This window comes from Tenrec ecaudatus, chromosome 5 (assembly GCF_050624435.1).
Source record: "Tenrec ecaudatus isolate mTenEca1 chromosome 5, mTenEca1.hap1, whole genome shotgun sequence".
Taxonomy (NCBI): domain Eukaryota; kingdom Metazoa; phylum Chordata; class Mammalia; order Afrosoricida; family Tenrecidae; genus Tenrec; species Tenrec ecaudatus.
In genome coordinates, this window is record NC_134534.1 from 8,252,804 (window position 1) to 8,279,729 (window position 26,926).

Sequence of the window (26,926 nt, forward strand, 5' to 3'; positions counted from 1 at the left end):
GGCCATTCTCTAAAGGTTAAAGCCTTGGCCATCAATGGGACTGTTCTACTTAGTCCTGCAGGGGTCATGATGAGAGGAACCAGACTCCACCGCAAGGGACGTCTTGTTTTACTGTTTGGTTTGGCGGTGAGTACCACGCAGAGGGATTCCTGTTTCCTGGAAGCTAAAGAGCCTGATGGCAACTCCCGAGGCTGGTGGCTGGTACTCACCAGCTGCTCCACCGGAGAAAAGACCAGCCATCTCTTTTCCTAAACATTACTTTCGAGGACGCCTTAGGGGCAGCTGCACTCTGTCCTCTAGGGGTGCTGCGCATTGGCGTCAACTCGACAACAACAATGCCACTTGGATGAGCAAGGTGTGGGGGGCCCACGCCTGGGTCTCCTCAATCACCTCGTAGGCATGAGGCAGGAAGACCGCCCAAGAATGCATGCATTCCACGGACAGCGCTTGGTGAGGAACGGCACAGAGTCTGGATGACCAGAAAAACCATAAACCAACCTCAGGAGACGTACGACCAGAATCCTCCTTAGAAGGGAGGCTGGTGCTCACTTCCTTTGGGCATGTCATCCGGAAAGAGCAAGCACTAGAAAAAGACCTGGTGCTTGGTGAAGGATCAGCAGATGGAGCCCACCCTCCCGCCCCAGAAATGGATTACTAACAATAGCTGCCACCGTGGACCCCACCTGGCAGGACCCCATGGAGGTGCAGAGCAGACCTGAGCCCCAGAGGGTGGTCAACGGTTGATCTTTCAGAAGCAGGGTTCTAAGACCTCTCGGAGTGGGTTTGAACCCCAACCTCTCAGTTAATGGATGAGCACGCCACCTTCCACGTTATAAAGAAATAGAACAAGGAATGGGATAGACGGGGATTGAGGACAGGGTCAACTTTAGGTAGGTAGTTGGATGGGAAGAGAGAATGGTTCCCTAGGAGGTAGGGATTGAGACCGGAGAGAAAGTGTGTGTGTGTGTGTGTGTGTGTGTGTGTGTGTGTGTGTGTGTTGCACTGAGAGGGGTGGGGTTACAAGTGGACACGAGCATGCTTTAGGTGCACAGTTCCCATTGGGAAGCTTTTTAATCTGGGAAATTTCCTTTAATTTCCATTAACTGAATCTTCACTTGGAGTGGATTATACACCAGTTCATCACTGAGCGTTGCCATAACAACACAAAACAATCAGTTCCCTTGCCCTGGTATCCATTTAGACTGGTCTGGCTCCCTATAGGCCAGAATAGAACGGTCTCATTGGGTTTCCAATGTATAGAAGCACACTGCCCCATCTTTCTCTACCCGAGTGACTGGCAGGTTCAAACTGGTGACCTTTTAATTAGCAGCCGAGCACAGAATAAGTGTGCCATCAGTGCTCTGCGACATCAGTACTGACAGGGGTCCCACTCTGCCCAGTGGCTTTTCCCAATACATTTCCATAAGCTGTACAAACCTCTCAAAACCCACCGCACAGCCAATGACAGACGAACATCCTCCGCCCTGGGTTGTGTATTCTTACTATTTTATAACAGGTTCTCATATGGGAGTTCATTTCTGGGCAAACTGATCTGCTGTACCAAGCAGTACATTTTGGTGCCAACGCCACACTGTTTTGATTATTGTAACCATGCAGTATACTTTAACTCTCTTCATAAAACACTTGGTTCTGATACCTCTGCCAGTCCTCTGCAGGTCCTCCCACTCCCCCCCCACACCAAAAAAAAATCTGTACTCCCCCACCCCCACCCTTTCTTGTTAGTCCTAGCTGCCCCAGGCAAATCCAGAGCTGGATTCCATTCCAGGGCTCCAAGTCCTGCTAACACTTGGGTAGATTCCTCATGTGGTCTTGCTCACAGCCCTGACCTCCATCTCAGCCAGAGCCTGGGAATCAGTAGGAGCCACAGGCAGCAGGGATCCCTGGGGGTGGGGGTGAGACCCTCCCTGACCTTGGTCAGGGTTTACCAGGCTGGTCTGTTGTCAGCGGTTGTGATGTTGGCCTTCATCAAGAACACCTCCCTCACAACAAGATCAGGGCATTGTGATCCATACGTGTTCCTGGTTGATTTCCAGGTCAACAGGCCATCCAAGCCTGTCTTAGTCTGGAAGCTCTGCTCCATCTTGCTTTAAATCATAGCAAACCCCACGCCTCCACTGGCAGGGGGTTGTGGCTGTGTTTGAGGTGCCTGGTTGGCTGTCTCCCACACGCAGAAGGTGAGGATTCTCTTACTGAACCCACCTTTCCTTATCAGCCTCTCCCTCCTCTACTCTGCCCAGTATTCGGGGTTCTCAAGCACACCGGCCTCTTGACCTGGGCACCTGATAGAAAGAAGGCCCTTCTGGATATTTACTTAGCTTCCCTAATATGTCACTGAGATTGAGCTTCAAAATGCCACCTCCACCATGAGGCCTACCAGGACCAGCCTCCTCAGAGGTGCGACCCCCTCTCTTCCCCACACACCCTGACTTGTTTTCCAGGTGCACGCACTGGGCTCAGAAATGATGCTCGGTCTCCTGGTCTTGTCCTCTTCTCTTACAGAACAGTGTTTCCATTCTATGCTTAGGGTTTTAGGTGGCTGCAACAATGGGCTCAGGCATAGGGACCATTGTGAGGATGGCACAGGACCAGGCAGTGTATCCTTCCGCTGTGCACTGGGTCGCTATGGGTTGGCACTGACTCCATAATAACACCAACTTATGGAATGTTCTCTTAGGGCCCTTGTGCCTTCAAGCCGCTGGACACTGCCTCTCTCAGGATAAGGCATCTGTGGGTTTAGGGTCTGAATGACGGAAACCTTAGCTCATGGAGAGGAAATGACTGGCCCGAAGCCCAGGAGTAGAGGGGATCCCTTTAGTTTGGTTCCCTGCGTTCTTTCTATTTGTCAGCGCTCTGCCCACTGGAGCCAGCAGTTGGGGGAGGCAAGGACAGCTGTATGCACCTTGACTGCCAAACCGAAAGCCACTGGCATGAGTGGACAGGCTCATAGCCACCCTGTAGGACAAGACAGAACTTCCCCGGAGGGTTCCCAGCTTTCCGGAAGCTGAGTGCCACCTCCTCCCCCAGGTTCTCACTGGGGACCTTAAGGTTCACAGCTGGACACTTCACCCTGTGCCATCTGAACTCCTTTCCACCTTGAATCAGGGCCCAAGAGCATTAGGCAGTCCCTGGAGTTGGCTGCTCTGAGCAGGCCGGTTTCGGGGCGCGCGCACTGCCTCTTCCATTTAGACAACTTGGATTTGACTCCTAAGCAAAGGAGGGTAGGGCAGGGGGGTGAGACACAGCTGAGGCCACTCAGAGGGAGCGAAGCCTTCCCGCAGACCCACCTCCCAGACCTCTCTCCCTTCCAGGCCCCGCCCCGGGGGAATCCCAGGGCCCACGGGAACCTCGCGTGGCCGCGGCAGCCCGCGGGGCCTGGCGATCCCCGGCCCGCGGGGCCCACAGGGGTGGGGGGCAGTGGGGCGGGCCGGGCGCCAGCGGGCCAGCCGCCGCGACGGGGCGGGACAATGGGGCCCCACCCTGGCGAGGGCGGCGGCAGCGGCGGCGGCGGCGGCGTGTGCCCGGCTCGCGGCGCGCTCCCTGCTGCCGCGCGGGTGGAGCGGGCGGGGCGCGGGGCGCGCGGAGGAGGGAGGAGGCGGCGGCGCGTGCAGCGGGCGGAGGGCGGGCGGCTGGCACCCGGCTTGTAAATAAACTGCGATGCAGCCTCGGGCTCGCCGGCCCGGGTGCCGCCGCCGCCGCCCCCGAGCGCCGGTGCCAGGCTCTCGCCGCCGCGCGCCCTAGCGCCTCCGCGGCGCCTCGCGCGCCCTCGCCGGCCCCCCGCGGCCCCGGCCCGCGCCCCTCGGGGTCCTGCGGCGGAGGTGCGCGGAATGTGACCCCCGGCCCCCAGCCCGGAAGCCCGTGCCCCCCGGGGCTCCCGCGCTTGCCTGCTTTTGGGGGGCTGGGTGGGGAGGGGCGCACGGATCATGGCATTGGAGTTCCCGGGCTTGCAGCCGCCGCCGCCGCCTGGTCCACGCACCCCGAGCGCCCCTTCTTCCCTGAGCAGCGGCGGAGAAGGCGACGCGGCCGGCGGGGGCGAGGCAGATGGGGCTCAAGGCGCGCAGGGCGGCGGGGGCGGCTGGCGGCGGCGAAGACGGGGGCGGCGGAGGCGGCGGGGCCGCTAACCCGGCCGGGGGGGACGCGGCGGCGGCCAGCGACGAGGAGCGGAAAGTGGGGCTGGCGCCCGGCGACGTTGAACAAGTCACCTTGGCGCTCGGGGCCGGCGCTGACAAAGACGGGACCCTGCTCCTGGAGGGCAGCGGCCGCGACGAGGGCCAGCGGAGGACCCCGCAGGGCATCGGGCTCCTGGCCAAGACCCCCCTGAGCCGCCCGGCCAAGAGGAACAACGCCAAGTACCGGCGCATCCAAACTTTGATCTACGACGCCCTCGAGAGACCGCGGGGCTGGGCGCTGCTCTACCACGCGCTCGTGTGAGTACCCGGCCTCCGGGCGCCCCTCGGCGGCGGCGCGGGGTGGGGCGCAGGGCGCGGGACTGAGCATCTTGCCCAGTGCGTGCCCCTCTGCTGTGTGTTGGTGAGCCTGTGACCTGCTCCGCGGACAGGGGGTCCGGGCTTAAAACCTGGGAGCGTGACACCCCCATTCATTTGGAGATTGTGCGTTGAAGACACCATCTCAGGGTGTCGGTATGAGGCTTAATCAATTTGAGGGTTGGGCTGGATTAAGTAGCCGCCACCCATTTCCCCAGGCGCCCTGTGTTTCTGCCTGGCCTGGGACCCTTTTTTCAGGCAAGCAGAGTCTGGGAGAGACTGCCTGGAGTTGAGGCGGCAGGGGGTGGGGCGGTGCACACAGCCCACCGTGGCTGGGGAGGGGTGGGAGGGGTGTTTGTGTCTGTGCGCGTGGCTGCCTTACTGTGCTTTTTCTCAGCCCCTCCAGCCCCACCGCACCCCAATCTTGGTTTAGAAAGGATCTGATGTGGTTCTAATTGATGGCTAGGACTGGCCAAAATGTCCATCTTTGGGTTCCTTTCAGGGAAGTGAATGGGAGTGTGTGTGTGGCTTTATGCCTAGACTGAAGGGATGAAGCCGAACTGAGCCAGGAGTTGAGGGCTGGGTAGTGTTATTCTGGCTGAACTGCCTGATTAAGGAGCCCTGGTGGCCGTGTAGCTTAGGTATTGAGCTGCTAAGTTCAAGGTAGATGGTTTAAACACTCCCACCCCTGGCACTGGGGGGAAGCTGGGGCTGTCTGCTGGCTTCAAGGTTCAGTCTGGAAACCCTGGTGAGGTTGGCCTCCAGTCAGAATGGACTGGTAGCCGCGGGCTGGGTTGCTTCCATCTCTGATTTGGGTTCAGATAGCCCATTGGTTCCTACTGCTGTCTCTGCTCTTGCTCTGCCTCGGTGTGGGTGCTGGGGATGGGTGGGAAGGACCTGGGCTAGCCTGAAGGTCCCTAAGCCTTGAGGAAGATCCTCTTTAGCTTTTCGGGTGCCTGGCTGGAAGGCAGCTCCAACTCCCTGCAGTACCTGACACTCCAGATGGAACCTGCCCCCCTGTATGTGGGGAGGGGGAGAAAAGGGGGTGAGGTGGTTGCATGCCCGGATGGTGCATCCAGGCGGTTGGCACATCTCAGGCCACAGGCTCTGCCAGTGTCCCATGGCCTCCTGGCCCGGGTTGAGCACTTCTGCTGGCTGCTTCCATGGATGTCTGCTAGAGGTTGGGCCAAGACTTGGCCCAGTTGCCTGGGCCTGTGGATGCCTCTCTTCTCCTGCTACAGGGTGACCCCTGACATATGTGACAGTAGGGACTTTAGAAGCCCAGGCGCCACTTCAACCGCCAGTCTCTCCTGGCTGGCTGGGAGCGCTTTTCCTAATGTGACCACCAGGTGGGGGCCTCAGCACAGGACCTCCGACTTAGCAACAGGTATCTTTCTGGAGAATTAGATCCTGAGGAAAGGAGAGGAGAGGAGAGGACTTCTCCTGGGGCTAGCAGGGGTGCGAGGCAGTCAGCTGTAATTGGCGTTGGGGGATGGGTGTTAGTCGTGTGTATGTGCGTGTGACCTGCAGGGGACCTGGCTAATGAACAGCAGGTCCTCTTTGGTTTGTCCTCTTCAGGTGGTCCAAGGCATAATGTAAGGGACATTAATGCTAGAGTATGTGCCAATGAAAAAGGTCCCAGCAGATCCTGAGTGCACACATGCGTGTATACTCAGCCACATGTGTTTCTCACATGCAACGGTCTATAGAACCCTGCACTGGCTTCAGGGCCCATCTCAGTGTGTGGTCTGCCCCTCCCCTCCCACAGTCAGCACCTCTGGGCCTGTCGTGCCCAGACTGGGAGGAGGTTGCCAACCATCTACTGATGGATGTCATAGTTCTTCCCTAGAAGGACACAGATGTGACTGCCAAGATGCATAGCCCCAGGTTCCATGAAGATGCAGGAAAACGAACCTTAGGAAGAAGGTGGGCTTAGTTAAATGTCCCGGTTAAGGCATCTTCATCCACGTACACATCTCTCCTCGATCACCCCCTCAGCTTGTTCCTGTGAGGTGTGAACTCTCACCTCTGATGCATAAGTGAGGACATGCAGACTTGTGGAGGGTGCAGACATCGCAGCGAACGTGTTCTGGGGTTCACAAGTGACCATGGGTCAGCTCTGTTTCTGAGTCCAGATTCTAGTTCCAGCCTTCTGCCAACCTCGGGCATTTCCCTAGCTGTCCCTGCCCCCACTGGCCACACAGGGCTCTGCCTCCCCTTTGCTAACCTGCGCTGGAAATGGCTAGAAGTGGAGTTGCCCAGGTGGTGAGCCATGCGCGGGCTGGGAGAGGTGGTGGGGCTGGGGCTGCCGCTAGGGTGGGCGTTTCACAGGGCTGTTTTGAGCTGCGGATGTTCAGGCAGGTTTAGACAGCGTATTCGGTTTGCGTCCCTCCTCCGGTCTTCCCAGAAAGTCCCGTCAAAGGAGCACGATTGAACGGTTCATTGATGATTCAGGATTTTGCAAGACATTGAAATGTGTGGTCCGAAGCATCCATTCCCCTCTTCTGGGATGTGGTCAGTGGCAAGAGGGGGACCAGGAAATTGGGCTGACCACAGTAAGCTTAGTACATTTTTTTTTCTTTTAAAGGAATCAGACTCATGAGCTGAGAGGCTGTTTTTCTCTGGCCTGTGGAATGTAGAATTCATTATCCGTGGGCATCAAATGCCTCCCCTCGCACTCACCTTACTCCACTGGGCACACAAACCTGTCCCATACTTCCCCCACCTTCATCCAGAACCAGCCAAGGGTCTTCTTGGTGAGGTGGGGTTGCCCACCCTGAAGCTTCTTCCACCATTGGGGTTGGCACCTGGCACTGGGCTGAGCTGTTAGCTTGTCTCCTCCCGGCCATCTGGGAACACCTTCAGGGCGGCAGCTGTGACTATGGGATTCTCCATGCCCACAGGCTATGTGGATCATGGAGAGAACTCAGGTGGGATTTGCTTGAGTGAAAAGGATTCTCTTAGGATTCTGGTTAACCAGGACATTGCGACAGCACAATCACTGCCACCCCAGCTAAAGCCAGAACAGCCTCCAGGGTGTGGGACTAGGAGTGAGCCACCAGGGCCTGCACATTGGGGATCACAGCATGGCTCTGTAAAGGGGCAGCTTCGAGGCTTAAAGGAAATAGTGTGGACAAATCGAATGTTAAAATCAAGCACTCAGCCGAGCACCTGGACCTCTGCTGCCTGTTCGTGGAATCTGAATCTCAATCAGGCATTGAGTTGGCTGGGACTCAGGCTCGCCCAGTCTTGTGCCACCTTCGTGGCTGACAGTGCGTGGGAGGCCCTGGCAGCTGCTGGGTTAGCCCGTCGCACAGAGGGTTCCCGGTTTTTGCCCATCCTCGGCCATCCTCACCTCGATGCCACATTCGAGTGAGATTTCTTCTAAGAATGATTTATTTATGCAACCCGTTTCCATTCCAGGGTACATGCAGTCTTCTTGGCTGTACTGTACTCAGACCCTTGTGTGACCTCAGACTAGTGGCTAGATCCAAGCTTCCACTTTGCCTCCAACACATGGGAGCTGTGAAGGATGAGCAGGGCACTGTGCACGGGGAACTCCCCGTGAAGGGTCATTGTCTGTGCTTTTGTTCCTGATACCTGCTCCACAGTGGTGTCCTGATTGCCTCCTCTGTATCAAAAGGAGCCCCTGTGGTGCTGTCGCTTCACACTGGACTGTTAACCACAAGGATGACAGTTCCAAACCACCCAGCACTCCGTTGGGGAAAGATGAGGCTGTCTGGTCCCAGAATGATTTCACAGCCTCAGAAACATTGTATAGAGTCACCTGCATCAGGACTCAAGGGCAGTGGGCTTGGTGTTTTTGTGTGTGTGTGTGTGTGGGGGGGGGGTCTCTGTATCAGGCAATCGCCTAAACATTAGGGATCTAGCAGTAAATGAACCAATACAATGAAAACTTACATGCTATATTTCACACAGACCAAAGAACCTCAGAATTCGGTCATCTGGTCCACCGTCAATGGCGTTGATGGCATCAACCATGTCATTTTTCTTTTCTAGTGTATATTCTCTCTCCCCCATCCCCACCCCCATTTCCCTGCCTCTTACTTGTTTACTCACCTCTACTTCCCAGAGCGTCTTCCTCATCCCCTCCTTTGTGTTTGTTTTCTGACTGCTCTCCATGCACCCATGTCTTTGCAGGGCACTCACTTCCCTTTAGCATCGCCTCCCTTCTCATTGCCAGCCTTCGGGGCGGGTGAGAGACTGCCCTGCATGGTGTGGTGGCGTGGTGGGGCAGGGTCTCTGCAGTTGGGCGGGTCTGCCTCTTATGGGCTGTGTGAGCTGGAGCAAGCCGCTCACCTGTCCGGACTCAGCACCGTAGGCTCTCTCTGAGGCGTCTCATGCCTGCTCCGAGGGTGGAGGGGAGATTTATTGATGAGACGCCTAGACGGGGCGCATACCTGGTGACCTCCTGTGGTTTGGGTGTCGGACTGCTAACCGCCACGTTGGTGGATCAGACCCACTAGTGACTCCATGGGAGACAGAGGAGGCTGTCTGTCCCATCAGAAACCCTAGAGAGGATCCCCACAAGTCAGAATCCATTCCTTGGCAGTGGATGTCCCCCACCTCTTGCCCTCCTGATGACATCAGCCCTGCCTCCTTCTGGTTCTCAGGACGAAGCCTGGCTTGGGGTGGTAGTGAGGCTGGCTGCTGGGAGGGCCTGTGACCACACTGCCAGTTTCGCCTTCTGGGAACAGACCTCCTCCCAGGCTGCCAGCAGTGCTGGGGGAGGGTGACCAACATCGCTCCTCTGCAGATGAATCATGGTGCCGGCGAGGTTCTGGGATATGCCCAGCGTCTCCTCTCGCAGTCTGCTGGGTGGTAGAGCTGCGTTCACACGTGGGGTCTGCTGTCCCGAGTGGGGTGGGTCCTTCTTTATATCCCGGTTGTCCTCAGAAGACAGTCCAGGGGGCAGCGGGGAGATGCCTGTCCCTGCTTTTCTGATGGGTTCCTGCCCAGGCCTGGGGGCTGCTTCTTGAATAATAAGTGTTTCTCCAAGTTTGATGTGCATCTGATTCACAGAGGATCTTGTTAAGATGCAGATTTGAATCCAGCAACTCTGACTTCAAAAACCCCACACCCACTGCCTTTGAATTGGTTTCCAACTCAGAGGGCTCCTCAGGGCCTAGTAGAGCTGCCCCAGGGCTGTGCCAAGGCTGCCCATCTCATTACCGATGCCCACTGGTGCAGGGCTCACCCTCAGTGTGGCTGGTGGTTTTGAACTGCTGACCTCTGGTTAGCAGCCCAGTGCAAGAAACCACTAAGCCACCAAGGCTCCTGTGTTCAGTTCAGTCAAGTGTAGCATACAGTTATTATTGCATTACTTGGATGCTTTCCCTGACAAGTTTGCATTCATTAAAAAAATCCTTAACTTTTATTTTGGACATTAAACATGATCTGGTGTTTTCCAGAGGATCAAGTTTCCACTTGATTTCTCTCTCCCTCTCCTGCTCCCCCTCTCCTTCCTCCTGACACCCTCCCCTCCCCCGCCGCCCCAATCCCTGCTGGATTGGGTCTGGGTGTTGAAGTTTTGAGAGAATGAAAATGAGAAGCGGGATGTCTTCTCACAGCCAGGGAAGTATCAAGAAGAGGGGGAGGTGGTTTAGCTATGTGCTTATGGTTTGGGGTGGCGCAAGCTCTCTCTGCCAAGGTCAGAGGCAGCCTGGATGGCCCAGCCAGGGAGCTGATCTGGAGACCCACAGTCTCCCATTTGTAGAATGTGGAGCCCGGTGAGTGCCCTCTGCATAGGTGGGGGTAGGGATCCCTGCAGAGAGAGCAGTGTGTGTGTGTGGGGGAGCTTGACCTTCCCAGGCAGCATGTTCGTTCCTTTGTCTGTAGAAGACCCACTAGGTGCAACGACGAAGTGGTCTCTTGGGCTCCTCATAATCGGCCAGTGCTGCTGGGACAGAAATATCACACGTGGGCGGCTTAACAAACAGGAACTGGCTCTCTCACAGTTTTGCAAGCTCACAGTCCAGATTCTGAGCTGGAGAAGACGCCCGGCCTTGGTCAGCTCTGTAGGAAGGTCCTTGTTCTGTGGAGATCCTGTGTGTCTTGGCATCTCCCCCTGACTTCCTTGAGCTTAACACCCCTTTGTATCTCACGGAAGACTGGCTCAGGACCAGCTCTGTACCAACACTGCCTGGTGAATGTAACACACAGCCTATTCCTAGAGAGGATTACAACCATGGGCGTAGGGGGTTAGGGAATACAACCTTGATTTTTTTGGGGGTGTGGGGATACCATTCAATGGGCAGCAGCAGGTAACAGGGTTGATTCATTCTCATGCATATGTGCTACCATTCCTGTGGGGTATCCTTTCACCTGACCGTCTCTGTACATTTACTGGGAACCCACCCACACCTCTGTGGGTGGTCAGCTTCCTTGGGCCATCACCTCTCAGGGGTGGGATTGGGGGATGGAGGAAAACTGGATTGGAGATAGGATTGACATCAACACTGGGTCTTCTGACCACCTCTGGTTCTGCAGCTGTCATTGACGCAAATCAGTCATGGGATGCTTCTTCCTCCTCAAGCTCCCACGTGATGCCAGCGGAGCTTAATCATTGGTCAATCTGGTAGAACAAATCCTCGGGTTTACAGCTTATGGGTTTTATGTGGGGCCACAAGGCCAACAGTTCAAAATCACCACCCGCTCTGCAGGAGAGAGAGGAGGCTTTCTATGCCCACAAAGAGTCACAGTGTCAGAAACCCACGGGGCCGTTCTACTGTTTTCTAGGGTCACCGTGAGTTGGAAATGACTAGATGGCAGTGGGGATGGGGTTAGTTGTTGTGAGGAAGGCACTTGGCAGAGAATGAGAGCTGGCAGGCATCCTTAGGCAGCAGAGAGTCCATTCTCCTTGTCAAGAAGAGGAAACCGAGGCCCAGCACAGTGAGGTTCACTGGCCTCAGGGCCCACTTCTGGCTGGGAGAGGCTTGGATCCAGTCACCATCTCCCAAGGGCTGTGGCTCCACTCAGTGTAGATGCTCCCCCCATTGGAGGCCCATCAGCGGTGCATCCGGAGAAAAGTCAACCTGAGCAGCTGCCTCCTAGGACTTTGCCATCACACAAAGTGTAGTTTGCTGGTAGGGATCTTACACTCTCCGTGGGCAATGAGCAAAGCCTGCTTGAAATATGCCTTTGCCAGTCGAGGCGGATGGTTGGTTGCTCAAGAAAACATTTTCTTCCTGAATGTTGTAGGTGAACAGTGAACGGACAAAGAAAGATGGGAACAGATGGGGAATGATGGGCGGGGCATCCCGCCAGGTCAGTAGCTGGACTCCACCGGTCCCTCAGCAGGAGATGAGGCTTTTTGCTCCCCTAAACATGGATAGCTGCAGAAATCCAAAGGGTGCAGTTCTGGTCCATTGTACAGGGCCGTGCTGAGTCAGGACCGACTCAGGGGCAGTGTTTTTGGGTTGAGTTCCTCCTAGTTCAACCTTGACTAAGAGTCATTCAGAACCATAACGATATGGTTTCATCCACTTGGGGGCTTATTAGCAGCCTCTTCAGTAACCCCAGCACCTGTTGACTCACGGTGACCTGGTGGTTTCTCGTCACTAATATCTGTGACTCACTGTAGGGCTGTTTCTCCGTCCTTCTTGGGTTGAGTCCGTGAGATGGTTCCCTGAAGTGTGGCTGAGAACCTCGGGACACCGACCCAGCCCTCCCGCCCTCAGAGCACTCCGCATAGACGAGCCCTAGTTTCCTCATCTAAGAACCACCCCACCCAGCCTCCGAGTAAGACCACACACAGTTGTCATTGAGTGTGCCGTCGACTCATGGGGGCCTCGTGGGTCACCCAGGACAGCTGTCCACATGGGGCTTCGAGCGGATGTGACCTTTCGGAAGTACGTAGGTTGCCTGGCTTTCCTTCCAAGGTGCCCCAGGATGGACTCAGGAGACCTTTCTGTTGTAATCACGTGTTCCATTCGCTGTATGCCCCGTCCAGGTGGCCTTTCAGGAGAGATGGATGTACCATTCCCAGCCTCAAGATTGTAAAAAGGAATCAATGAACTAATTCGTGGAATGTGTGATGTCACAGGGCTCGATTCCCCAGGTCTGATGATCCCGAGAGACGGAGCGTCAGGGCAGAGAAGTTCAGCGCGGTTCCTCCTGCCCTGTAGGGTCCCTCTGAGTCGGCCTGGATGTGGCGGCAGTGACTTTGGTGTGGTTTCAAGTGGTTCCACAGGAGAAAGAAAGGTAAAGATGACACTGAAGGGTCTCCGGGTGTGTGTTTTCTCCTCGGCTTTGAACTCAAGGCTGTCTTCTGGCTGAGGGAGAGACCCGTTCTGTGTGACCCAAACCAAATTTGCTGCCATCGAGTCAATTCTGATTCCCAGCGGCCCTGTACGACAGGGTAGAACTGCCCTGCGGGGGTCAGAGCCGCCAACTCTTTACTGGGGCAGATGGTTTTGTACTGCTGACCTTGAGGTTAGCAGCCCAATGCACGGCCACTATGCCCCCAGGCCTCCATCTTCATGAAGGATCCTCACAGATCTATGGAGCCGTTCCCTGGCATCTCTGAGAGCCACTGTCTGTACTCTTCCTCCAAGTCTCAGAAGCACCGGGAAGGCTGGGGTCTGTGTTATCCCTGGGGATCAGGAAGTGGCTCCCGGCTGGAAGGTGGGCGAGTACCTATGTTCACACCGCTCGCCCAACAGACCCACCCAGGGGCTGTTTTACGTCAGCATTAGAAACGGTGCAGACCTGCTGATGCCACTGTTTTGTGTGGCTTGCGTGATACCTTCAAAGAATGGAGCGTCTAACGAATTTCTAACAAGAGAAACATTAGCATTCCCGAGACAAGATTCAAACGGAGGCCCTGTGCACACGTCCCACTTGCTGCCATCTTTCCCTGAGGGAACAGCAAGAGCTCCGCGTGAACTTGGTTTGAGCCTTCTGCCCTAGGCACCTCATCTGGTTTCCTGTGGAAGCAATTAGCATTCACCTTTGCGACTCGGGAGAAAGATGAGGCTTTCTACTCCCATCAGATCTACTGTCTGGGAAACCCATGGCCAGCGCTACCCTGTCCGTGAGTTTAGTTTGGTTTGGTGACTCACTGAAGGCAGTTGCAAGTTTTCAAGTGAGTGTGTGTGTGTGAGTGATGATTTCACCCCCTGGTTTGCCTGGGAAGAAGTTTGCGGGCAAACCCTTCCCGCTTCCCTTGGCACACCAGAGGCTGTGTAGTAGCTTCTGAGTCTTGGTGACTCCATGCACACTCGAGTGGCACTGTGCTCTGTGGGTCCTTTTGTGTGGTTAGGTGCAGTCAAGTGGTTCCAGCTCATAACGGCCCTAAGTACAACATAAGAAACCGTCCCCGGGCCCTGCACACAGACACAGCTGTTCCCAAGCTTGAGCCCGTCAGGGCAGCCACGGTGGCAGTCTGTCTCATCAAAGGCCTTCCTCTCTTTTGCTGCCCCACTCACTACTTGACCGAGCACCGGGTCGTCCTCCTCTAGGGACTTGTCTCTCCCGACGGCGTGTCTGAAATATGTGGGATGAAGTCTCTCCATCCTTTCCCCTAAGGAGCATTCTGGTCGCGCTTCTCCCAAGACAGATCTGTCTGTCCTTCTGGCAGTCCACAGTCCCTTCAAGACTCTTCTCTAGCATCTTCATTTAAATGTATCGGTTCTTCTTTGGTCAAAGTCCAACTTTCACATGCACATGAGACCGCTGAGAATACCGTGACTCGGGTCAGGCAGGTACACCTTAGTCCTCAAAGTAACATCTTTGCTTTTCAATGCTCCACAGGGGACTTGTGCCGCAGATTTGTACCAAGGCAATGTGTCACTTGATCTCTTGACGGCTGCTTCCACGAGCACTGATTGTGGCCCAAGCGGGACTAAATCTTTGACAACTTCAGCCTTTTCTCCATTTATCACGATATTTTGATTTTCTTGACATTAAGTTGTAATCCATTCTGAAGGCACAGTCCTTGATTTTTATCAGCAAATGCTCCAATCCCGCCTCACTCCAGTAAGCAAGGTTGTGTCATCTGTATACCGCAGGCTGTTAATAAGCCTTCATCCAATCCTGCTGCTGTATTCTTCTTCATATAATCCAGCTTCTCAAATGACAACCCCTCCAGGTTGTCCCTCTAGGTGGACTCAAACCTTCAACCGTCTGGGTAGCAATTGAGTGTGTTAACTGTGGCCATTCGGGCCTCCAGTTTGCTTTCAACTCAGAAACTTCACACTCCCTGCCATCGAGCACATTCTGACTCACAGAGACCCTGTAGGGCAGGTTTCTGAGATGGTAGCTCTTTACGGGAGTGGAAAGCCTGTTTTCTGCCATGGAGTGGCTGGTGGTTTAGAACTGTAGACCTGGTGTTTAGCAGCCCAATGCATAACCGCTACACTACCAGGAATCCTGAAATGAATCTCAACAAGGGCCCTTTATGCTACCAAGTATCTACTGGTCAAACTCCGGTTTTGCTCTGTCATTGTGCAGGGGACAGTGATCACAGGGCTAGAAGCCTCCTGGCTGTGGACCAGGCATAGAAGATACAGGCAGGACTCAGCCAGTTGCCGGAGGAGCTCCTGGGGTAGTGAGGTGGGTGGGTAGGGGCACCGCAGAGCAGTGCGGAACCCCCTCTCTTATATGTGTCTACTGCATCTGCTTGGTCTCTAGGAAAGTTGTCCATGTTGTTCAGGGAAGTAGGTTTCCAGCCATTAGGAGTGGATTTCACCATTCCTCTAGACCATTTCTTCCATCACCCGTGAGGAATTACCATGACCGTGGCTGCATTGTACATCCAGAACACAAAGGTTTGATTTATTCGCACACCAGAGGGAAGGCCTGTAAATTGTCCTTAGAGACAGCAGGCTCATAAAACCTAGTGTTGGGTGAACCATGGATTGAGCTGTTCTAAAGGCATGGGGGAATTGGTTTCTAGCTGCGAATTTCATGAGGTTAAGCAACCATTCTAAGCATGCCCAGAGCCTGAAATGGCACCCTGAGCATGGGCCTGTCTTATGAGCTGCAGGGAGACACAGCACCAGCACCCAAAGACTGGGCAGATCGAGCAGCCGGAGCAGGTGAGGACCTAGGCAAGACCCAGTTTTGGAATACTATGGCTGCTTGTTATTTTAGCAATGTGCAATGTGCTTATCCCAGGGTGTACTGCCAGGATAGAATGAGATGGCTGTAAAGTCCAGAGTCTGATTGGGCTCCCGGTGGGTATCTGATCGTCAGCTGGCCCTTCCTTATTCTTTCCCAGTGCTACTAAGAGACGGATGATATCAGTGGATAAAATTACTCTCCAAGTCAACACAAGAACCTCTACCCTAGCACCATGCCGACTCTGCTCTGTCATGAGGGAAGAGGAGCAAGGTCATGTTGAATGAATGAGGCAGACAGCTGAGTCAAGCGCAGAGTTTTGCTACGTCACCCGAGATTCGTTAGAAACGAAGCAGAAAACCAGTTTCAGAGACCACATGTTCTACTGAGGGGGAGAGTGAACGGGTTCAATTTTAAGACGCCAATAACAATCCTGGCAATTATTTTATGTTGGCCAACATAATTAAAACGCACCGAATGACGATGCTGGTGACGAGTATTAAATTTACCTCGGACTGTCGAGAAAACGTCCAAACCAGCCTTGGATGAAGGACAACTGAGTGCTTCTTAGATGTCAGGAGAGTGGACTTTATCTCACACACTTGGACGTGTGATCAGGGAGGTCAGTCCTTGGAGGAAAGCATCCTGCTTGGCAGAGTAGAGGGTCAGCCAAAGGAAGCTGACCCTCGGTGAGACATGGACACCGTGGCAGCAACCATGCCGCCAAGCATAGCAGTGCTTGCGAGGACGAAGCCCTGTCTTATTCCATGATCCCTACGGTCACTGAGAGTGGGAACTTACTCAAGGATACCACATGACGACACCATGTTTGATGCACGGACTTTGTCCGTGGGCTGTGCTAACCGTGAAAGACATCGCTGTTGCTTTTGAACCCGTGACAACACTACAGCATGTGTATAATTGGCTCCTATTGTGTCAATAGGGAAACTGAGGCGCAGAAAGATAACCTGACTTTCTTGGAGTTTTTCAGGGCCAGTGCTGCGATCTACCCCCAGAAGTGGAAGGTGACACAGCTGTGAGGTAGTCAAATTAACGAGTTCCCTTTCTAACACCGCCACACACGAGCTGCCATCACAGGCCTGGACATCTATCATTTTCCAGCGGATGATTCCGTGGTGTCTAGGGTTTCGCAAGGTGGTGCGAAAGCTGGTTGAGTTTTACAGGCTACACATATGAGTGTGAGTCAAACAAAAAGGACGCTATTCCTAACTGTCTTTTGGATCTTCCATTTTCTCACTCTCCAAGGAGTAGTTTTGAAATTTAATGTTAAGCGTAAAAGAAGACATAAGAAGACATAACCTAGGTCATAACCTAGGGGAAATAATTTGTAAAACACATGGTCTGATCAAGAGCTTATGGCAAAATATAGAAAGAACTCTTATAATTAAAGAGAAAATGAATGACCCGATTAAAAAAATGATCAAAATATCTGAAAAGCCACGTCACCAATAAATATATGACAAAGTTCCTCATGTGATTTGTCCTTGGGGAACCGTAAACGAAAACAGCAATGAGACACGACTGCATACCTGTTACCAGCTTACCCACTGCCATGGGGTCTCTTCTGACTCATAGCAACCTTATAGGACAGAAGTGCCGCTTTGGGTTGCTGAGATTGTATGGTCATCGTCCCTGCGGTTGACACTGTCAAAGCCTGGTAAAGGTGCCGAGCTGTGGGAACATTCATTTGTTGCTGGTTACCTAGCCAATTTGGGAGACGGTTTGGCAGGTTTTTTACAGAGCAGTGTGTTCGGCTGGCTGGATTCTCCAGAGAAGCAAAGTCAGTGTGGCTTGCATGTTTATATAAAGAAGGAAATGTGTCCCCGAAGAGTGGCTCACCCAGCTGTAGGAGCAAGCACGTCAAGTTCAGTGTCAGTCAGCGGGTCAGATGTTAAGCTGGAGCTTTTCCTGACTCGAATGTCTGCCACGAATAATGAAGCAGGAAGATGAGCCTGGGAGCAGGAAGACCCCAGACTGGTGGAGACGGGCGGAAGAAGCTAAGGTCAATAACTTAAGGTTCCTGGCCGAGGAGATAAATGACTCCAAGGTTGGCACGCAATATGGCAGGTCACTGATAGCTCCCAGTGTCCGCAGGCAATGTGGCGAACTGTGGATTCAAGTCCAGAGAGCCAGAGGTGGGTGAGACAGAGGCAGGATCCAGGTCAGCATAGAGACCCAAGTCTTCCCACAGTGTCTACTTCAATAAGAGTAGGCCACACCCCCAAGAAAGTTTCCTTTCAATTATATTTGGGCTGTGACCTGAATAAAGAGGCTGATGACCTCCTTAATCCTATTGTAGCTGCTTTGATGCCCACAGCAGAACCCATCCTGGAGTTAAGTAAACACATCATGGGTGGGGCCAGGTCAGGGAGGCCTGAACTGCCAAACCAGTGAGAATCCTGGCCCACCCGAGTGGACACAAAAGCTGACTGTCACACACAGTCTTAGCATCCAGTGCAGCCATCCTGCTCCTCGGTAATCCCAAACTCACTTAACACGTTGCGGACGGATCCCGAGTTCACTCGTGTGTGGCGCGTCATCTGTTTGGACGGATCACGAGATAACTCGTGAAGCAGCATGAACCTGTGTTCATTTCAAGCAATGGAAAAAAGAAATTTCCTACCAGAGCCTGTAGAGTTTGCGCTGCCCATGGAAAAAGAAGTGAAGCTATGTATATTTGCAAATTTTGTAAGGTACCGCTTCACAGAGAACAATGTTATACAAAGTACCATACATTAAAAAAAGACTAGGCACCTTTGTTTATATATAGGTCCTATGCTCACTACAATATATGAAACACTTGTAACTGTTTAGGATAAGGTCTCCACAACTAATCACACCAAAGGGCTAGGAGATCATTTTTGCACAGGGCTTCAGGGATAATATTAGCACACTCAGTGTAGTTTAGTTGTAGGGTACAGTAACAATAGTACATTGTATAACAAAGGAACATACCAACAAATGAACACTGGGGAACAAAGAATGTATTTTTGTTTGGTATACTGTATTTATTTTGACTGTTTTTCAAAATAATATGGATTATGTTGATTATTTTTACAAGAAGTTTATCATTTAATGAAGATTATAGTTCATAAAAGTAATAATGTTCCACGTACATTGCAAAATATTGTTTCATAATGTGAGCCATTTTATATTCAAAAACAAAGTTATAAATAAATATGATAAAAAGTTGATGAGATGTAAACCCATTTATGGTTTAATACAAAAAAACCCTAACAGCCGAAAACATACCCTGCCACTTGGGTAAATTGGTAAAAAAATATCCGGTGTTTAATGTGTTAAGAACTTCTTTCCACGTAAAATACTGCACGTGCTTATCCACAGAGGGTTTTTATGAGCGATTGATGAACCCTGGTGGTGTAGTTACGATGAGTGGGACTAGTATGGTTGCTTTTTATAATCATTGATAATCATGCAAACTGGAAGGCACTAAGATGTGTTAGTCTGGGTAGACTAGAGAAGCAAATCCATAGACACGCATATGTGTATAAGAAAGAGCTTTATAGACAAGAGCAATTGTATATTGAGAAACATCCCAACCCAGTCCAGATCAAGTCCATAAGTCCAATGTTAGCCCATATGTCCGATACTAGTCCATAAATTCCTCTTAAGACTCATGCAATGATGCCAAGTGCAGGAATATCATTGGTCAGTGGGTGGAAAGTCTTGTGGATCCAGTGGTGGTGGAAGCATCAGTGCTGGTGTGGGTCTCCACATGGCTCCTCCAGCTCCAGGACTCTGGCTGCATCAGTGTAGTTCCATGTGGCTTGTCATCCGGAATGTGCAGTAGAGTATATCTGTCTGGCCTCCAGTGAGCTATTTATCCCCTTCGCGCCTTCAAATGAGGTTATACAGCTGCGGCCAGATTGACAGGCTGGACTCCACCCCTTTGTAGGAGATCATGTCACGGCCACAGATGTCCTTCCAAAGGAATAAGCACACTGTTGTATATCCATACAATGGAATATTAACTTGACAATAAGAAGAAATAAGTATCAAGCCACCAAAAGGCATGCACGTGCCTTAAATGAATGTGTCTTAGAAGAAAGGACAGCCAGGATGTACCTCAGGAGCAAGGGTGGTGAGGATGCATCTTGGGTACTTGGGGCATGTCATCAGGAGAGACCAGTCCCTGGAAAAGGGCCACAGGCCTGGTAAAGTAGAGGTTGAACCCTGAAGAGGAAGACCTTCGAGGAGATGGATTGACATCGTGCTGCAAAAATGCCCGCAAACATACCAATCGTGAGGATGGCACACACTAGACAGGCTCACTCTGCTGTACAGGACAGCGGGTGGCTGCGAGGTGGAACTGTCTCATTGGCACCACCAACAAGCAGCAAAATAAGCCTGTTTGCATCCAAGTGTGCACCAGCACAGGCCACGTGAGGCAAGAAAGTCAGTAAAGGGATCAGTGGTGGAACTGCTTATTACAGATGAGTCAGTACCAGCTTCCTTTGCTTATTGGGCAATCCAGACACAACTCACCTCCATGCCCACCCTCTACACACCCCCCTCAATCCCTACGCCCCAGTGTTTGGAACATTAATTAGTACCACTGCATGAAACAAATTAAGCTAGGGACCTTGTTGCTTCCTTCTAGAAGAATCCAGCTGTGAGACGTGCTCTGGCTGGAATCGGAGGCAGTGGAGTTCTTGTCAGTGGGAGGTCACTCCGACCCAGACCCTCGCTGCAGGGCAGTATCCTCTGTCCCCGGCACTCCGGTGTTTGGGTGTGATGCAGGGGCCGGGTGACAATGGGGCTCACGCTTCTGATGAGAAAGATCCGTTAGAGCCGGAACTTGAGCTGGGCAGGGTGTGTTGGCCTCCTGGTCGTGGCCTTGGGTGGATTCCTTCACTTCTCCCGGCTTCCATTACCTCCGGTGCAAAATGAGGACAGTAAGAAAGCCCCCTGCAGGGATCGGGGATTGCATGAGCTAATAGAGTGAAGCAGGCAAACGGCATGGGCTACGAACAGGGACCTGGAAGTGCCTGACACCTGGTGATCAACCAGCTCACGTTGTTAGCACAGGTGCTGCCAGGTCCCACCTAGTTGGCTCCGACTCACAGCGGCCCATGCGCAGCAGATTGAATGCTGCCTGGTCCTGCACCATCTTCTCCGTCATGCCTTTGTTTGAGCCACTGTGTCCATCCATCTCAAGGCTCTTCCTCTATTTCTCTGGCCCTCCATTCTGTCCAGCAGGGGGTCCTTCTCCAGGGACTGGTCCTTCCTGAGAACATGTCCAAAGTACGCAAGACAAGTCCCGCCATCCCCCCTTCTGGCTGTACTTCTTCCTAAACAGATTTGCTCAGGAGCACAGTAAACCAAACTCATTGCCCTCTGGTCGATTCCAACTCGTAGCGGCCCTGCAGAACAGAGGAGAATGGCCCCTGGAGGTTTCGAAGACAGTAACTCTTTCCAGGTAGTGGGAAACCCAGCTTTCTCCCATACCATGGCCGGTGACTTTGAACTGTTGTTGTTAGCAGCCCTGGTCCATAAGCCCACTGCCACCAGGGCCCCTTCAACACGCACTGAAGAAATGTCGGGGTTCCAGGAAGAACACAGGTGTGTCCCAGTTGGCTGTGCTATTGAGAGAAGCACAGAGCACGGACTGCCTTCACCGTGGCTCACCCCCTCCCTGTCAGCCGCTTCCCCTTCCAGACACCAAGGTGGTCACTTTCCTCCTGGCCAGCTTTGAGCTGCTTCCTCATCTCTCTGGGTCCACGTTAGGTCACCTGCACAAGGGACCCGCGTGACTCCTCCTTCCAGAATGCCGAGAGTAAGAGGAATGTTTGTGCTGAGGGCGTGGAGTGGTGCTGGCATTGGGCAAACTTCACCTGAGCGAGGCTGCTGTTCTTGGTGGGAGACTCCGGCACGTTGCACACGTGTGACTCTCTGCTTCACTAGGAGCCAGTGATAGAGCCCTGATGGCCCAGAGGTTAAGCCCTTGACTGATTAAGGGTGGCTGTTCAAGTCCAGCCACCATAGCTTCCTGAGAGGAAGACCTGGGGATCGGCATCCCCCGCTCACAGCCTAGGGAACCCTGAAGATGTTCTACTCGGTGCCATGGGGTTGCCAGGGGTTGTAACAGACTCGGTGGCCTCAACAATAGCAGGACCCCTGGGCGCTGCCCATGAAAACGCTCCATGGGTCATGGGTAAAGGGTTGAGTCTGGGAAGAAAGGCCTGGTAACCTAACTACAAGACCAGCTGCGGAAAACCCTACGGCTCCCAGCTGGATGCTGCTCTGCCAGGCTGCTCTGGGTTGGACTGGTCTCCTTGGCAACCGTGACTCAAGGAGGGCATGAGGGGATGGAGACTCAGAGAGGCTAGATGATGTATCCACACAGCAAGTGGGCTGTGCAGTTGGGGTGGGGGACCCTGAGCACAGGATGCGACTCTCTGCCTCCATTCCCAGTCTGTCCCGGAAGGTCGCTGCTGGGGGCCTCACCTTGGGCCCATCCTGCTATAGATTCGGGCCCCAGCAGCTTGGCCATCACAACCCCAGTCAGATCCTGCTCAAGAGACCACCGCCGAAGGCCTGCATGACATGATTTCTTCCACCAGGCCCGAGGATGATGAGAAACATTCTAGAAGCAGCGTCTGAGCCGAGTTCCAAGCAAAACCTCAGAGCAGAACAAGCCACATCACGTTGAATGTGGCCGGCCTCCGTGGGGACTCCACGGCCTGGCTCCTGGCCGGGGCCTGGCAGCCTGCGGGGGAGGCTCTCTTCTCGCCTTGAGCCAGGTCAGCTGCTTGCTGTTCCGCCCCAGTCATCCTGGCTAATTAGCAGGACGTAGCTGGCCTGTGCTGTGCTCTGTGATGGTAAACAGGTCGATCCGGGTGGGCCAGGCTTGGCCAGTCTCAGGGGAATGAGATAGAGGACTTGGAGGGGACCCAGGAGGAGCAGGTTGCCCAGGGCTCAGCCTTAAGGAGACTCTCTGGGGAGTACAGACCTGGAATGGGGAGTCAGCCTCAGAGGCGACAATGGAGTCCGCCTCGTGGCCCCTGGCCTCAAACAGCGCCATCTAATGGTTCAGAGCAGCTCCAGCACCTTCCAGCCTCGCGCCCTTTCAGCTTCCTCTGGTCACCTCACCCAGTGGCCAGGACTGTTCTTCTGATGGGCATCAGAATGTGTGCCACACGGCTCTAAGTCCTTCTGTGGCTGCCGGTCACCGAGGTCAGGAAGCTCTGCCATCAGGCCCACGTTTCTCTCTGACCCCAGCTGGACCGTTTTTTTCCAGATTGCCTCGTTCTCCGGCTCCCTCTGCCCTTCCCTGGGGTTTTGGGTCCTAACTGATTTCTCTCAACCCTGATAACACGGGTTCCTCAGGCTTCAGGGGTACTCTTCCTGACCCATCACCACCCCAAATCAGTGGACACATTGCCACTCTCCATCCACAAAACCTTTCACGAGTGACCGCCAAGTTGTGTGCCGATTGTGCAAGTTGTGTGTGGGCCAAGACCAGGGCACAGCCACGGTGGGGTCTGTCCCTAGCTCTCAGCCTGAACCCAGGTGTGCTGACGATGGGCAAAATGACTCAGGCAGGGGACTGACACGGAGCAAGCAGGAGGGCTGAGTGTGACAGCTGGTCATGAGCCTGCCTTCAGCCATCTCCACGTCGGCCCTGTGAGCGTGGACAGCTATGCTGTGGTTCCGAGGGCCTGGGCCAGGGTCACTGGGCATAAAGGGCAGCTAGCCTGTCTAACACAGACCTTTATGCAGCAGGATGGTTGTATTGGAAGGCAGTGAGTGCTTCTTGGCTAGACGGTTCCAGAGAAGCCCTGAAGCCGGTGCCAGGCTTTAGTGTGAGAAACATGGGGCGAGCAGGGCATTGGGACCATGTGACCCTGGAGGCCCCTTCCATCTCCAGGGTGGTTGGTTTCTGTGAATGAAGTTCATTTTTCAAAACGTTTCTCTGCTCAGTTCTCCGGCTGCAGTTGAGCCTCTTGGACCCCAGTTGAGCCTCTTGGACCCCAGTACAGGGCTGTACTTTAGTTCAAGATTTAGCTCCTTGGACTGCCTGCCTGCTGCCCTTGGCATGGGACCCCACCATCTCCTCAGTTCCTAGGAGAAAGCGGCTCCCGTTAAATGCTTGCAATGACATCTTGGCTCAGATCTGACTCAGCAGAATCCGAGTGCCTGCCGCTCCCTGTCTGTCCATCTTCGCCTGGGTCTCAGCTTTCTTCTGACACACCCTCCCCCACCCCTTGCAAGGGGCAAGGCCATGGCCACGGCTTTCATTCCTGGGGTCATGAGACATTTATTGAGTGCCCACTAAATCCCTGTCCTGAGGATCCTTGCATTGGGGACCACAGCAGCAGAACACAATGTGTCTCTGGTCCTGGAACACACAGATAGGTGGGTCGAGGCAGCCTCCCAGGTGGAGGTGACGGCTGTCCCTCCCGTCATCTTGGGAACAGGGGTGACCGTTGATGGTTGGCCTTCCACATCTAGTCACCATTTCCTCCCCCGTGGCCCCTTGTTTTCCTTTGGGAACATCATCCTTCCTGGTTTCGGCCACAGTGGTGGGTGCTTCACCTGGCCGCAGGGATTGGTGCACTGGGGAACATGTGACCTCCTCAGAGCCAAGGGCAGAGGGTGACTCTGGGATGTTGGAAGAGAAGAGCTGAGCAGGGACCCTCTTGGGGTGGCAGGATAAGGGTATGCTGTCCCAGTGGCTGGAAGCCATTCTGCTCCCCAGATGGGGCATGGGAAGGTGGAGGAGCGGTCGGGAGATAGCAGGATGGGCTGCTCTGCGATGTCTGAAACCGGAGGCTGAGTGAGAGGCACTTCTGAGGAGGCAGGGGTGAGGGGAGGGCAGGGAGGCAGGTGTGAGGTCAGGGAGGCCTGAGGAGATGTGTGTTTTGTAGGGACGGCTGCCCCGGTGGAGAAGCGGTAGAGTTGTGGCCTTCAGCCTATTTATGAAGGTGGCTGAAATCCAAATGGGGGGGGTCACTCATGAATCCCCCGCTGCTCCAGGATCTGTGCTTGGTCCTCTATACCGCCCCACCTCAGCCGCCTTCTGCTGGGCTAGAGTAATCTGGTCAGGGAAGCCATGCCAAGCTGGGACCACACAGCCAGTGCCAACTAGAACAGCCGATGCCAGAGTCGTGAGCCTCACTGGCCCGTCTGGGGCCCCGGGGTCCTGCCAGGCCACAGCTGTCCTTTAGGCTCCTGACGCTTTTTCCCCTGTGGGAAACTGAGTGCTCCAAACTGAGTGATGGGTGTGACGGAGCAAGAAATAGAATTTGAGGAAAGGGGTATAAATTTTTTTAAATGAACTACGTAAAAACACTTGCAAGTAGATTAAAAATTTATGTTCCCCAGCCCATGCCAACATCCTTGAAGATGGCACGGTATTTTTAGACCCTGGAATCCAAATGGCACAGCTCCGTGGGTTGGAAAAATGGAAATGCAAAGAATAGCTTCCGAGCTGTGGCCAGAACGGGCCGAGCTTCCCCAGAGCTGCAGCGCAGCCCGCCCCCGGCCAGGCACCCCAACCGCAGGCTCCAGGTGTTCACCTGGCTTCCGCCTGCTCGTGTCTCTCCCCTGCTCAGTGTCCAGTTCCTGAAAGCCTGAGAGCCCGCCTGGGGTGGCTTTTGAACCCTTTTGACACCTCTGGGGGCCAGTGACAGGATGCTTGCTGACACGGACCCCAAAAGAAATCTGTGACAAATGGAACTAGCCACAGACTTTCCCGGGAGGTGGGGGGTGAGTCAAGCTCCAAGATTGGATGCTGCCCAGACTCGAGTGGCCTCTGCAGCCGGTTCCCCTGGGTGGTGAACGGGGTCTCCCCCAGCGTCTGAGCATTACAGCCCCTCTCTGAGTCTGGGAGTCTCTTGGATCGGGGTCCGTGGTTGAGCCCTGTTCCCCTGCATTGTGGGTGTGCTGGTGGTGCCTCCGGTTGCTGTGTCGATACCAATACCCGTTTCCCCTACGAAGGGTCTGTCTTTGTGGGAGCAGGCAGCCTCTCCTTTCTCTCACAGAGTGGCTGGTGGGTTTGAACCGCAGACCTTGTGGTGAGCTGCCCAGTACTTACCCGACAGCGCCACCGGGCCTCCATTCAAGTACCACATGTGCGTAATTTGAAGCCCATGCTGTGCAGGCCGGTTCAGAAGTAGAGCCCCAGCGCTGGCCCATCTCTCTTCTTCCTCCAAGAGCACACTCCCCGATCTACCCAGCCAGAAGCCGGCAGCCTCTCCAGACCCCTGGCTGCCTCGAGGAGAGCTGTGCGCCATAGGCTTTCCTCTCCGTCCTCCCCTTCGTTTTACTTTTCTCAAACCGTTCTATCGGCGCTCTGCCCGCAGAGCACACGACTCGGTGGTTGAGTCACATCAAGAAGAGCTGCACGCTCTTCACCACAGTCCGTTATTGAACATGTGCTTTTTGTCCATTCTCATGTAACTTTTCCCTCTGTGCTTGCAAAGTGGACACAACGAAACAGCCACCAGTTGGAGAACTTCTGCATGTGTAACTCAGTGCCATCGATTGTACGCCTCGGGTTGTCCAGGCATGATTGTTACCCCTTTCCAAATTGCTCCACCACCATGAGCGTGAACTCAGTGTCCCTCAGCAAAACTTCCTCCTTCCCCCATGGTGACCACAGGTCAGGTTAGCTTTTCCTTTTCTCGATCCGATAGCCACATGCCCCACGCTCTAAAAGGAGTTGAGTGTACAGCCTCACCATCGGCGCTGATGCTCCCTCCCCCTGCAGCCACTGATCCCTCCCCACTCCCTCCCCCGGGCCCACCCCCTCATCAGGGTTTTCAAGGCTGCAGCCTTTGGGAAGCAGATTGCCAGACTGCTCTTCCGAAGAACAATCTCTGGGTGGGCTTCCACCGCTGATCTCTTGGTTAGTAATCAAGCTCTTACTCGTTTGTGCCACCCTGGGACTCCGTGCTCCCCAGCGACCACCTCTTCTGGTTCTCTGTGTTCTCAGAGCTCTCCGGGGCTCTCCTCAGGCCCCTCCAGCATGGGAATGTGGGGGCTGTCTCACAGTGCATGCAAGGTGGGCAGGCTCATCATGGCCCTGCAAGGCGTGCGCCCCCCTCTTTGCTGTGTGTGCTCACTATCACCCTCCCCACTCCTGTTCCCCAGCCTCGGGCCTTTCCACCTCTCCTTCAGCTCCCCCCTCCTGCAGCTCCCCACTCCCCATGCCCTCTCCACTGTCTCCTTCCCTCTGTGCCACCCCACCCCCAATCTGGGAACTTTTAGCATCCTTGTTTTCACTACCTTTATCATGACCCTGGTGACGCAGTGGTTTTTACCCATGGGGTTGCTAACCTCAAGGTTAGCTGTTC

At 54.1% G+C, this 26,926-nt stretch overlaps 1 protein-coding gene across 1 annotated transcript in view; it reads left to right on the plus strand.

Annotated features, from left to right (window-relative positions):
* The first annotated feature begins 3,941 nt into the window (after positions 1-3,941).
* Positions 3,942-26,926, plus strand: part of KCNQ3 (potassium voltage-gated channel subfamily Q member 3) — a 249,514-nt gene continuing 226,529 nt past the window's right edge. The window contains exon 1 of the mRNA XM_075550576.1: positions 3,942-4,445. Coding sequence (XP_075406691.1) covers positions 4,060-4,445 — 386 coding nt within the window. The 5' untranslated portion in view covers positions 3,942-4,059. The remainder of the gene's footprint in view (positions 4,446-26,926) is intronic.